This window comes from Bos grunniens, chromosome X (genome assembly GCF_055505025.1).
Source record: "Bos grunniens cultivar Pamir isolate PY7600 chromosome X, Bosgru_T2T1.0, whole genome shotgun sequence".
NCBI classification, from domain to species: Eukaryota; Metazoa; Chordata; class Mammalia; order Artiodactyla; family Bovidae; genus Bos; species Bos grunniens.
Genome location: NC_141194.1, coordinates 18,443,655 through 18,457,645, shown reverse-complemented (window position 1 = coordinate 18,457,645; position 13,991 = coordinate 18,443,655). Strand labels below are relative to the sequence as shown.

The window sequence follows — 13,991 nt, the reverse complement described above, 5'->3', positions numbered from 1 at the left end:
GTACGTGCCCACAGTTGTACGCTCGCACATGCGCCATCTCCCCCACCCCCGTACCCGCGCTGCTTAGCGTGCTAAGCAAGTGCTTCTTTTGAGTATAGCAACCAGGCTCTGCATAATTTTTTGTTTCATTTTCATTGATTTTCATTGTCCCTCCCCTTCTACTCCACCACCTGTATGAGTATGGCGGGGATAGGGGGGAGGGAGGAGAAGACCTATCCTTTTCTAATATTTATGCTTTTTTTAAATTTAATTGCACTAAAAAATTTTTTAATTGCACCGACCCACATTTATAGACCGTTTAACAATATCAGTGATAGTCGGAATGCCTGTCTTTTCCTTTAATACAAGGTGCTGGGCCATAGACTAGCACTGGTCCATCACTTGCATTACCATTTGAACCATATCCACCCCTCAACCCCTGGTTTTTGTCTTCCACAAAACTGGTCCCAGGTTCCCAAAAGGTTAGGGGCCAGTGCTTTAATAGAAATGCTTTTAAGTTTTATACCATTAGTAAATATCCAACTATTTCCACTTTTTCTAAAGATTTTTGTTTTTTAAGCATTAATGGATATTGAATTTTATTAAATACCCATTTCAATATCTGCTGAGGTTATATTTTTCCCTTAAGGGTAATCAGTGTTTACCACATTCACATATAACATTTCCTAATGTTAAGCCATCTTTGTGTTGTTTACATGCACCAACTGTCTATAGAATTTTTTTGTGTGCTTTACAGGATACAGCAGTGTTAGTACACCAACTTTAAAAAAATTCTTGGCTTCCTTCTATATGTAATCTGGAAAGTTTATGCTAAATTGGAATTGAAAAGAAAAATCTTTTCTTCAAGATTTGAAATAATTCTACATATTGAACTTTCAGGACCATTCTTCAACTTCCTTAATTTCTTCTGTGGTAATCATCCTATTTATAATTTTTTTTTTCTATTTCTGCTGGGGTTAATTTAGGCTATTTAAAAAATAATTATCCAGGTTTGTGAAAATTTTTTGCAGATGAAGAAAGAACACTTTTATAATTGTTTAAAATTTCTCTGTATCAGTTGTCATTCCCCAATCTGACTGCTAATTCTGTCTATAAATGTTTTCTCCATTGCTTAATCTTTTGTTCTTCCAAGAACTCTTGAATTTAAAAGTTTTTTTTTTCTAATTTATTACACTTTTTGTGTATTTTCATACTGATTATGGGGCTTCCCTAGTGGCTCAGATGGTAAAGAATCTGCCTGCAATGCAGGAGACCGGGGTTTAATCCCTGGGTTGGGAAGATCCCCAGGAGAAGGGAATGGCTACCCACTGCAGTATTCTTAGCAGATAAAGGTCCATCTGGTCAAAGCTATGGTTTTTCCGGTAGTCATGTATGGATGTGAGAGTTGGACTATAAAGTTGAGCGCGGAAGAATTGATGCTTTTGAACTGTGGTGTTGGAGAAGACTCCTGAGAATCCCTTGGTCCCATCACTTCATGGCAAAAAGATGGGGAAACAATTCAAACAGTGACAGACTTTATTTTCCTGGGCTCCAAAATCATCGAAGATGGTGACTGCAGCCATGAAATTAAAAGACGCTTGCTCCTTGGATTGCAAGGAGATTAAACCAGTTCATCCTAAAGAAAATCAGTCCTGAATATTCATTGGAAGGACTAATGCTGAAGCTGAAACTCCAATACTTTGGCCACCTCATGCGAAGACTGACTCATTGGAAAAGACCCTGATACTGGGAAAGACTGAAGGCAGGAGGAGAAGGGGACGACAGAGGATGAGATGGTTGGATGGCATCACTGACTTGATGGACATGAGTTTGAGCAGGCTCTGGGAGTTGGTGATGGGCAGGAAAGCCTGGCGTGCTGCAGTCCACGGGGTCGCAAAGAATTGGACACAATTGAGTGACTGAACTGAACTGATGCAGTATTCTTGCCTGGAGAATTCCACGGACAGAGGAGCCTGGCAGGCTACAGTCCATGGGATCGCAAAGAGTTGGACACGACTAACCGACTGTATCTATCTATCTATACTAATTACATCAATTCTTACCTATTTCATAGTTCTTTTCTCATTTCTTTAGTTGACTGCTTAACTGATATACTTTCATTTCTTATTTCATAATAACTGCCTAAGGTAGTGACTTTTCATTTTAGCAAAACTTTACACATTACTTCATTACCATTAAAAAAAATACTGCAATTATGATTTTGAATTTAACTGGCCAATTTTTATTAGTTTCCTGGGCACTTGAAAATAAACTGTCATGGTATAGGGTTTGACATAACTATTGACTTTTATCTTAGTAATCAGAGCTTCAACAATAAAGACTTTTTCGTACATAACTGCCATTTGTTGAGAGACAAGCCTCCTTTATTACGTTTGTGTTTTTTCCTGGTACTTTTTTCTATTTTTGTTTTGATGATTTGTTTATTCAGTAAGACGCATGATTACATTTTCATCATGGATTATATTCCTTATGATTATTTAGTGACCTCCCATGTCTGCTTCGGATGAAATGGTTGGATGGCATCACAGACTCAATGGACATGGGTTTCGGTGGACTCCAGGAGTTGGTGATGGACAGGGACACGACTGAGCGACTGAACTGAACATGTCTACTTCAATGCTTTATCCATATTTTCATAGTATGTTCTGCTCATTTTACTTTTAATCTTTTAAAAATAACTCATGTTAAAAAATGGGGTAAAAAACTGCAATGTAAATTATTTTGCTCTACTACTTTGAACTTAAAGTCTTATAATCTGAGTTTATCAACCACATTTGTGATGTGAGTACTTTCCATAAAACCACTAATCACACAGATATATAAAGAAATTTAAATCTTTTACCTGCACAAAATATCCTTAGCTGTTGGACTGGTGATATAAGTTGCAAATGAGTGGTGAACAGATCAACAAATGCTCCAGGATAAATAATGAAGAGAAAAATCCCAAAGCCATTAAATCGAACTTGTTCCCTAAGAAATCACATAAGAAAAAGGAATTTACTACTAGTATCACATTTTTCAAATTAATAATGCATGTAATCATAAAACTCCCCAATGTAATTCAAATTCTTGTTTAAAATACACGTCTCTCTGGACAAAGAATTATATATGATATACATGTATATCATAATTTTATAATAGCATACAGATTTAGTTATCAGTGAAATTATGTTTTGTAAAACAGGGCATTCTGAAATAGCTTATAACTTCAAAGTTTTTAGAAACCAATATGCTGAGCAAATAACTTAAAATTAGTCACAAATACAAAGCAATAATATTTCTGTGAGAAACTAAAAAAAAAAAAAACATTTTTATGGTTTACTCTGAATTATTTTCAGGGAAGGAGATGGTAGAAAATAGAATTCAAGTATTAATAAATAATTTAAATATTTATATTTGTCTTAGCTATTGTAAGGATGGCATTTTATCTAAATGTATTATTGCTGAATTAATGTTAAGTACATTTTAAAATACATAATGCTCAGATTGTCCTCAAGATAACTGTTTTTTTATCAACTCATTCTCTGAAAATGGAATTACATTTAAAAGCCTCAAAAGACCACTCAGCTACTCTGACAAAAAGTATCATCTAAATATTTTGTGCTGTCACCTAGCATTAAATATCTAAGATGACTGTAAAATTCACTTTTTCTCAGCAACTGGGATTTTATAAAAAATTACCCATACTATTTCATAAACATATTATGAATTATTAAACTGTTAATAACAATGCTTTTCTATGTAAAACCCTAAAAGCTACAGAGCTAAAGAAGAGGAAACAAAGATGAAAGAGAGAAAAAAAACTAGCCGCCCATTTAAACCACTACATGGCACACCTGTGTAACAGTATATGCTCTGTCAAGATGAGGGTCAAGACTCTCTGTCAAGATGAGAGTCAACAGACTCTTTTCATAAGCAACTGGAAAGTAATAAGAAATGATTAAATCTTCTCCTTTAAAACTTTTTATGTGGTCCACACACCCAAAGGATGAAACACATTCCCATCAGTATGTGTGTTCATTATCAGGAATAAAGGGGAGTTGTGACTCACTCTCTCCCCTATCACGATTTCACACATTTAGGAGACTTTAAAATGCTCAGGTATAATTACAATGATACACTTGGAGAGTCAAGACAAGAACAGGGCATGATACTTGAAGCAAGTCCCAGGTCTCATCCTCCCTTATCTTTTCCCACTTGGTTTTCTAGACAGGCTATGATATTTGTTAACAAACCCAGAGCTTTCAGTGTTCTTGCTGTAGGCAGCAGAGGCCATGAGTAGAAGCAGGAAAGTATTTCAGATGATGAGCCAAAGTAAGTACTAAGAAGGCAGGTGGATGGGATTTGACTGCAGTGGTTATCATTCTGATCCAATGATGAATATAAAGATTAGGTTTCGGGATTGGATGAAAATAGTGATGCACTATGAGGATATAACCATGCTGGCAAAGGACAAAGGACAGAAAGTCCCAGATTATAGATGTGCACAATTAACTAAGCATATTCATCAATATATTAATGTCTACAAAAGAGAAGGTAGCTTAAAGTAATAATGGTGGATATGCACTGGGCAGTAGTCACAGAAAGAAAAAGTATCAAATGTAGCAGATTTTAGTAACGTGTGAGTGGTAAGTTGCTTCAGTCGTGCCCGACTCTGCGATCCCATGGACTGTAGTACGTCAGGCTCCTCTGTCCATGGAATTCTCCAGGCAAGAATACTGGAGTGGGTTGCCTTTCCCTACTCCAGAGGATCTTCCCAACCCAGGGATCAAACCCGTGTCTCTTATTTCTCCTGCATTGGCAGGTGGGTTCTTTGCCATTAGCACCACCTGGGAAGTCCCAGATTTTAGTAATAAGTCCTTCTAAATGAAATGCTTTTTTTGCATCCCGTATATATATAGAGAAAGAGGGAAATATCATTACCTAATAGCTGCTATTCCATGTCCAATTTCATGTACAACACCACTAATGAGGACTGCAGCGAAGAAATAGGTCAGTTGGTTGACGGGTAAATTAATGCCAGGAACCTGTTCATAGAAACAATGACAAATACACATTTGGGCACCAAGAGACCTGGATGTTCACTCTGTACTAACATCTAAACTTCCAAATCCAATGTTCTGTAAGCTAAAAGTAATATAAACACTGATGGTCCACTTCTCCATTTCCATCACAATAAAAATAAAAACACCAGGTTTTTTTTTTTTTTTTAACTAAGCACATCAATCTAAAGAGAATAGGAAACACCAGATTAAAAAACTGAAATATTAGCTTCCCAAACTCTTTACCATGGGAAAGAATTAGGGAACCTGGCAAAGTGCCAGGAAAGTCAGAGGGACAGTGAAGGAGTCAGCAGCCGATTCATTCTTAAGGGCTGGAAGCCCGATGTGGGAATTCTTGTTACAATTCCCAGTCCTTCTGCCAAAGTGTTATTGCAAGGTTTCAAGTACTTATGTGAGTGATACAGGAAGTCTCCACCCCCTCTTCAGTCAGTTTCATTTTACCACTATCAAGTTAAATGAGAGTTGATCATTAAAGGCAGCATAATAAAAGTGCCTTATTGGTGTAGGAGCACCATGCCTTTCATTTTTTCTATTTCATCAGTTTGTCTAGTACATTGGTGATAAAAGCACTATCAAAATGACACATAAATATATAAAAATTGAAGTTTAATGCAAAAAGAAAGCCATATGGAACATCAGTTCAGTTCAGTTCAGTCACTCAGTCGTGTCTGAGTCCTTGCGACCCCATGGACTACGGCATGCCAGGCTTCCCTGTCTGTCACCAACTCCCAAAGTTTACCCAAACTCATGTCCACTGAGTCGGTGATGCCATCCAACAATCTCATCCTTTGTTGTCCCCTTCTCTTCCCGCCTTCAATCTTTCCCAGCATCAGAGTCTTTTCCAGTGAGTCAGTTCTTCACATCAGATGGCCAAAGTATTGGAGTTTCAGCTTCAGCATCAGTCCTTCCAATGAATATTCAGGACTGATTTCCTTTAGGATGGACTGGTTTGATCTTGCTGTCCAAGGGACTCTCAAGAGTCTTCTCCAACACCACAGTTCAAAAGCATCAATTCTTTGGCGCTGACTGAGAAAATGATCTGAGCCACAGTCAGTTCCTGGTCTTGTTTTTGTTGGCTTCTCCATCAGCAAAAGAGCTTCTCCGTATTTAAAAACTATATTTTTATTATAAACATGGTTTTGAAATCTGCCCCTTTCACAAATGTATTACAAACATTTTCCCATGAATATTTTCTGGTTCAATATGATTTTTAATACCGGCATTGTATTCCATGGAGTAGACTGTTGGGCATTTCAATTGTTTTGAAAGGTTTCTGCTCTTACAAAATACTGTGATAAACATATTCAGTCTTAGATACATAAATATCTAGGGGATAAACTGTTAGGCAAGCATGGTTGGTTCACACTCTGGTGACAACATCAGGTGTGTCTGATGTTCTGGCTCCATTATACTATATAAGGAACCTTGAAGAAGTTTGGATTATTCCTCCAACACTTCATTTTCTACATCATTAATATGGAAATAACCATGTTATTTACCTGAAAGGGTGATTCTAAGGATTGCAAGAGATAATCCTTGTCTACCGTTTACATCATGCCTAACAGAGAAGTAATAAAATCAATTATACTTTAAAAATTTTGACACAGATCAAACTGCTCTCCAAAAGCAGACCCTTCCATAACCTTGGGCAAACTCATTTTATTCAAATCTGCAATTTCAGAGGAATAAAAAGCATCCCATTGTTTGATTTCTATTTCTTTGATGCTTATTAAGTTGAACACCCATTCTCCGACTTTTTGACCACTGGGATATCTTTTGTGAGATCTCCTGACTTGTCCATTTTTTTTTCTCCTTAGAGTATTGTGTTTTCTTATTGACTGTAAGATCACTTAAAATATCAATCATCTGTTTTCTGTGATTCCTGCCACAGATGTAGTCCCAAGTTTTTTGTCTTTTTATTTTGCTTTCAGTTTTTTATACACAAAAATGTTTATGTGATCAAATATATGGTTTTGCCATTAATTTTATGCATGTCTTTCTCATTCTGTGTTCCTATAAACAGAAACCTGATTTTTCTCCTTTCAAGGTCTTTTTTAATTTCACAGTTTAATTTTAATTCAGTTACAGTTTCTTTTTGTGTTTAACAAAGGGATTTCACTTTGAAGCCTTTTTTAGTAACTGAAGAAGAGATTCAAACCATGCTGCTTGGACTGCTTTCTAAATTCATTGATTCTAAGAGTCCTTTCTCTAGTTAAGAAACTAGCTTTCATAGTCATCATTTTTAATGTACTCATAAAATTACCCTGAATGACAATCCCATAATTTAAGCAATCCTCAATTATGTATTGTGGTTGTTTCCAATTCTTCATAAAGGTTAGGATAAAAAGCTTGATAAATACGACATTTTCTATAATTTGGAAGTATTTCCTTAACCTAGAGTCCCAGAGGTAGAAGTAAATGGTCAGAGGATATGTACATTTTTATGATGCTCATTATCTGAAGTTCTCTCTACTCAGACCCTATTAAGCAACTCTCCAAGAACATCACTTCAGTTCAGTCGCTCAGTCGTTTTTGTGACCCCATGGACTGTGGCACCCCAGGCCTCCCTGTTCGTCACCAACTCCTGGAGTTTATTCAAACTTATGTCCATTGAGTCTTTGATGCCATCCAACCATCTCATCCTCTGTCATCCCCTTCTCTTCCCGTCTTCAATCTTTCCCAGCATCAGTCTTTTCACATGAGTCAGTTCTTTGCATCAGGTGGCCAAAGTATTGGAGTTTCAGCTTCAGCATCAGTCCTTCCAATGAATATTCAGGACTGATTTCCTTTAGAATGGACTGGTATGATCTCCTTGCTGTCCAAGGGACTCTCAAGAGTCTTCTCCAACACCACAGTTCAAAAGCATCCATTCTTCAGTGCTCATCTTTCTTTATAGTCCAACTCTCACATCCATACATGACGACTGGAAAAACTATAGCTTTGACTAGACTGACCTTTGTTGGCAAAGTAACGTCTCTGTTTTTTAATATGCTGTCTAGGTTGGTCAAAACTTTTCTTCCAAGGAGCAAGTGTCTTTTACTTTCATGGCTGCAGTCACCATCTGCAGTTATTTTGAAGCCCAAAGAAAGATTCTCACTGTTTCCATTGTTTCCCCATCTACTTGCCATGAAGCGATGGAACCAGGTGCCATGATCTTAGTTTTCTGAATGTTGAGTTTTAAGCCAGTTTTTCACTCTCTTCTTTCACTTTCATCAAGAGGCTCTTTAGTTCTTCGCTTTCTGCCATAAGGGTGGTGTCATCTGCATATCTGAGGTTATTGATATTTTTCCCGGCAATCTTGATTCCAGCTTGTGCTTCATCCAACTTGGCATGTCTCATGATGTACTCTGCATATAAGTTAAATAAGCAGGGTGACAATATACAGCCCTGACGTACTCCTTTCCCAATTTGGAACCAGTCTGTTGTTCCATGTCTAGTTCTAACTGTTGCTTCTTGACCTGCATACATATTTCTCAGGAGGCAGGTCAGTTGGTCTTATATTTCCATCTCTTTAAGAATTTTCCAGTTTGTTGGGATCCACACAGTAAAGGCTTTGGCATAGTCAATGAAGCAGAAGTAGACGTTTATCTGGAACTCTCTTGCTTTTTCTATTATCTAGCAAACGGATGTTGGCAATTTGACCTCTGGTTCCTCTCCCTTTTCTAAATCCAGCTTGAATACCTGGAAGTCCTCAGTTAACATACTGTTGAAGTCTGGATTGGAGAATTTTGAGCATTACTTTGCTAGTGTGTGAGATGAGTGCAATTGTGCGGTAGTTTGAGCATTCTTTGGCATTGCCTTTCTTTGGGATTGGAATGAAAACTGACCTTTTCCAGTCCTGTGGCCACTGCTGAGTTTCCCAAATTTGCTGGCATATTGAGTGCAGCACTTTCACAGCATCATCTTTTAGGATGTGAAATAGCTCAGCTAGAATTCCATCACCTCCACTAGCTTTGTTCATAGTGATGGTTCCTAAGGTCCACTTGATTCTGCATTCCAGTCTGGCTCTAGGTGAGTGATCACACTATCGTGATTATCTGGGTCATGAAGATCTTTTTTGAATAGTTCTTCTGTGTATTCTTGCCAACTCTTCTTAATATCTTCTGCTTCTGTTCGGTCTATACCATTTCTGTCCTTGATTGTGCCCATTTTTGCGTGAAAAATTCTCTTGGTATCTCTAAGTTTCTTGAAGCGATCACTAGTCTTTCCCATTCTATTGTTTTCCTCTATTTCTTTGCACTGATCACTGAGGAAGGCTTTCTTATCTCTCTTTGCTGTTCTTTGGAATTCTGCATTCAAATGAGTATATCTTTCCTTTTTTTCTTTGCCTTTCACGTCTCTTCTTTTCTCAGCTATTTGTAAAGCCTCCTCAGACAACCATTTTGCCTTTTTGCATTTCTTTTTCTTGGGGATGGTTTTGATCACTGCCTCCTGTGCAATGTCATGAACCTCCATCCATAGTTCTTCGGGCACTCTGTCTATCAGATCTAATCCCTTGAATCTGTTTGTCACTTCCACTGTATAATCATAAGGGATTTGATTTAGGTCATACCTGAATGGTCTAGTGGTTTTCCCTACTTTCTTCAACTTAAGTCTGAATTTGGCAATAAAGAGTTCATGATCTGAGCCACAGTCAGCTCCTAGTCTTGTTTTTCTGACTGTATAGAGCTTCTCCATCTTTGGCTGCAAAGAATATAATCAATCTGATTTCAGTATTGACCATTTGGTGATGTCCATGTGTAGAGTCTTCTCTTGTGTTGTTCGAAGAGGGTGTTTGCTATGACCAGTGTGTTCTCTTGGCAAAACTTTATTAGCCCTTGCCCTGTTTCATTGTGTACTCCAAGGCCAACATCAGTGTACCTTTTTCTACATATCTGTTCCTTTCCCATGTTGCCAGGTATCTGTCTATTCAGACCTATAGTTTCCTTATTTCTGATACCTCTCTAAATTGATATACTTAAGATTCTAATACATTTCCTCTATATCATAAATTATTCAGGTTATCTTACCTTTATTTCAAATAAATCAGTAGGCTTGATCCAATAGGATATTGATTCCTTTTCCTTTTTACATCAATGGGTTTAATAATGAAATAAGGTAAGGATTTGAGTATGTGAATATATCAACAGATGGTAGGTCTTATTTGCTGGCAGTGGTACTTGACTGTCCATCTGTCTCAGCCATGATCACACAGGGCATTAGATGTACCAGAATACTGACCTCTCAATAACACAGAGTGTCAGGTTTTTGGGAACTAATACTGAATGAGGCCATAGATAATTACAGAATAAACAGAAAGTTAGTTCTTTGAGCTACAAGCACTCATATCAAAGTCAGGAGATATAACAAACCTAAACAAAAACATGCCAGGTAGATACACAGAGGGTAGTGGACTTCTTAATGGCTCCAATGCATGGCTCTCCTAAGAGAGTCAATATTTTGTGAGCTCTATGAATAAGCGGAAAAGAAAACAAAATAAATAATTTCTTCTCTAAATATCACTTTGCTATTCAGGTAATGACTTTTTTGGACATGACACCAAAAGCACAAACAATAAAAGTAAAAATCAACAAATGAGATTACGTTAAACTCAAAAGCTCCTGCATAGTGAAAGAAACAATCAATGGCAGCCTGCAGAATGTGAGAATATTTCTGCAAACCATGTACTGGATAAGGGGTTAATATCCAAAAGATATAAACAACTAACAAAACTTAATAACAAACAACCCCTTCCCCAACAATCTGATTTAAAAATGAGCAGAAGTACTAGTTCCAAAGAAGACCTCAAAATGGCCAAAAGACACATGAAAAAATGTTCAACATTACTAATCATCAGGGACATGCCAATCAAAACCACAGTGAGATAACACCTCACACCTGTTAGAATGGCTATCATCAAGCAGAGAAGAGGGATTTCCCTGGTGCTCCCAGTGCAGGGGTTCTGGGTTTGATGCCTGATCAGGAAACTAGATCCCACAAGCAGAAACTAAGATCCTATATGCCTCAGGTAAGAACTAGCACAGCCAAATAAATTAAAAAAAAAAAGAAAGAAGAGACAACACATGTGTTGGCAAGGATGTGGTGAAAAAGGAACCCTAATGCACTGTTGGTGGAAATATAAATTAGTCCAACCACTATGGAAAACAATATGGAGGTTCCTCAAAAAGTTAAAATAGATCTAACATATGATCAATCAATTCTACTTCTGGGTATACACCCAAAGGAAATGAAAATATTTTGATGAGGTATATGCATATCTATGTTTATCACTTTATCACTCTGGCCACCTGATGTGAAGAACTGACTCATTTGAAAAGACCCTGATGGTGTGAAAGACTGAAGGCGGGAGGAGAAGGGGACGACAGAGGATGAGATGGTTGGATGGCATCACAGACTCAATGGACATGAGTTTGAGTAAAGTCCAGGAGTTGGTGATGGACAGGGAAGCCTGGCGTGCTGCAGTCCGTGGGGCCGCAACCAAGCGACTGAACTGAACTGATGTTTACCACAATAGCAAAGATTATGGAAATGACCCAAATGACCACCAATAGATGAATGGATGAAAACAATGTAGCAATATACATACATAATAGAATATTATTCACGTATGAGAAAGGAAGCTATCCTGCCATTTGCAACAACATGGATAGACCTTGACCACATGATGCGAAGTGAGATAAGTCAGAGAAAAACAAGTACTAAATGGTATCACTTACATATGGAATCTAAAAAAGTCCAATCTGTTAAAAAAAAAAAAAATAGCGTAAAATGGTGGTTACCAGAAGATAGGGGGTGCTGATAAGAATGAGTGTTTAAGGGTACAAAGTTGTAATGAGTAGCAAATAAGCCACGGAGATCTAAAGCACAGTATAAAGACTAAAATCAATAATACTATACTATAATAATATAATCTGATAGATATTGCTCCAATGGCAATATTACAATAAATAAATGTATGAAAGTAACATGCTGTATACCTTAAATGTACAAATTGTAATATGTAAAATTCATCAAATAAAAAACTAATTTAAAAAGCCTGTTAGCTTCTTTTTGCCTGTGGATGACGCCACGTAAGCATCACTGAAGTCTCCTCCACTACAGTCAAGTCTAAGTTGGAGTTTATCAAAGAGCCCAGAAAGCCTGTGGAAGCTCTTCATCAGAGGTCTGAGCTTTGACAACCAATGTGAGTCTGAGGAGCCATTCTGAGCTTTGGGGTACACTCAGACTGTGTGGTAAGGAGGGATCCAAACACCAAGCACTCCAGAGGCTTTGGGTTTGTCATATACACCACAGTGGAGGAGGTGAATTCGATTATGAATGGAAGACCACACAAGGTAGATGCAAGAGCTGTGGAACCAAAGAGGGCTGTCTCAAGAGAAGATTCTCAAAGACCTGGTGTCCACTTAACTGTGAAAAAGATTTTTGTTGGTGGCATTAAAGAAGATAATGAAAACAGTGCCTAACATGTTATTTTGAACAGTATGCGGGGAAAAAAGTGACTGAGGCAACAGCAAAAAGAATGCCTTCTGTAATCTTTGATGACAATGACTCCATAGACAAGACTGTCATTCAGAAATACCACACTGTGTATGGCCACAACTGTGAAATAAGGAAAACCGTATCTAAGCAAGAGATGGTTAGTGCTTCATCCAGCCAAAGAGGTGGAAGTGGTCCTGGAAACTTTAGTGGTAGTCATGGAGGTGGTTTTGGTGGGAATGTCAACTTTGGTCGTGGAGGAAATGTCAGTGGTTGAGGTGGCTTCAGTGGCAGCCATGGTGGTGGTAGATATGGTGGCTGTGAGAATGGCTATAATGGATTTGGTAATGATGGAAGCAATTTGGAGGTGGCGGAAGCTATGATGATTCTGGCAATTACAGCAATCAATCTTCAAAGTTTGGACCCACGAAAGGAGGAAACTTTGGAGGCAGAAGTTCTGGCCCCGATGGTGGTAGAGGCCAATAATTTGCCAAACCATGAAACCAAGGTGGCTATGGTGGTTCCGGCAGCAGCAGTAGCTATGACAGTGGGAGGTTTTAATTACTGCCAGGAAACAAAGCTTAGCAGGAGAGGAGAGCCAGAGAAGTGACCAGGAAGCTACAAGTTACAACAGATTCGTAAACTTAGTCAAGCACAGTGGTGGCAGCGCCCTGCTGATTCGAAGAAGACATGTTTTAGACAATGCTCATATGTATGGGCAAAAAAAAACCCTCGAGGAATGTATTTGTGACTAATCACACAAACTATTTTAGTTTCTAATCTGTGGGAAGTGTAAAGCATTTCAACACAGAGTTTTCACATAGTTTTTTTGTACCCATGCTGCTGCTGCTGCTAAGTCACTTCAGTCGTGTCCGACTCTGTGCGACCCCATAGACGGCAGCCCATCAGGCTCCTCCATCCCTGGGGGTCTGGCCCGTGCTACTGATTGCCAAGTGTAGTAGTCTGATTATGATGCTGAATAAATATCTTTTAAAACAAACAAACACCCCCCCCCCAAAAAAAAACCTCGTTAAACTAAAATAAAACTAAAAAGCCAAAGGAAAAAAAAACAAAAAACCTTTTCCTATTCTAATTCTAGAAGTCACAGGCCAGTGATGGTATTTCCTCTAAGCTTGCTTCTTTCTCTACTATCCTCTTCCTTGGCAAACAATAACCAATCATGTAACCTGAGAGTCATCCTCAACTCCTTCTTCTCCCTGCAGCCTCACATTCACTTAACCACTGAGGTCTGAGAACTCCACTTCAGAAGATCCCTTGAATCCAGCCCTTTATTCTTCTTATCATTAATTTAGTTTAGATCTTTATAACTTCTGACATGAATTATTCCAAATGCCCTCTCAAATGGCCCCCTCATCTTCAGTGAAACCTTACTCCAGTCCATTTTGCATAGACTTGTTATATACAGATAAAATCAAAACTTCTTAGAATGGC

The 13,991-nt window shown here is 38.1% G+C and overlaps 1 protein-coding gene and 1 pseudogene across 11 annotated transcripts in view; one reads left to right on the top strand and one right to left on the bottom strand.

Moving 5' to 3' along the window:
• MBTPS2 (membrane bound transcription factor peptidase, site 2) overlaps nucleotides 1-13,991 on the bottom strand; it is a 46,818-nt gene that overhangs the window by 25,885 nt on the left and 6,942 nt on the right. For 7 of the 11 annotated variants that reach the window (XR_015158773.1, XR_015158774.1, XM_086387253.1 and 4 more), the window contains 2 exons: nucleotides 4,924-5,027; nucleotides 2,843-2,970 (listed from right to left, as the gene is read on the bottom strand). Coding sequence is in view for 5 of the 11 variants with exons in the window: in XM_086387253.1 (XP_086243379.1) it covers nucleotides 2,843-2,970; nucleotides 4,924-5,027 (232 nt within the window). In the remaining 6 variants the exon portion in view is untranslated. Of the gene's footprint in view, nucleotides 1-2,842; nucleotides 2,971-3,836; nucleotides 3,920-4,923; nucleotides 5,028-6,562; nucleotides 6,691-13,991 lie in introns of those variants that run through there. The other 4 variants (XM_086387257.1, XM_086387256.1, XM_086387258.1 and 1 more) reach the window with 3 other exon arrangements.
• LOC147339885 (heterogeneous nuclear ribonucleoprotein A1-like) lies at nucleotides 11,062-13,100 on the top strand (annotated as a pseudogene).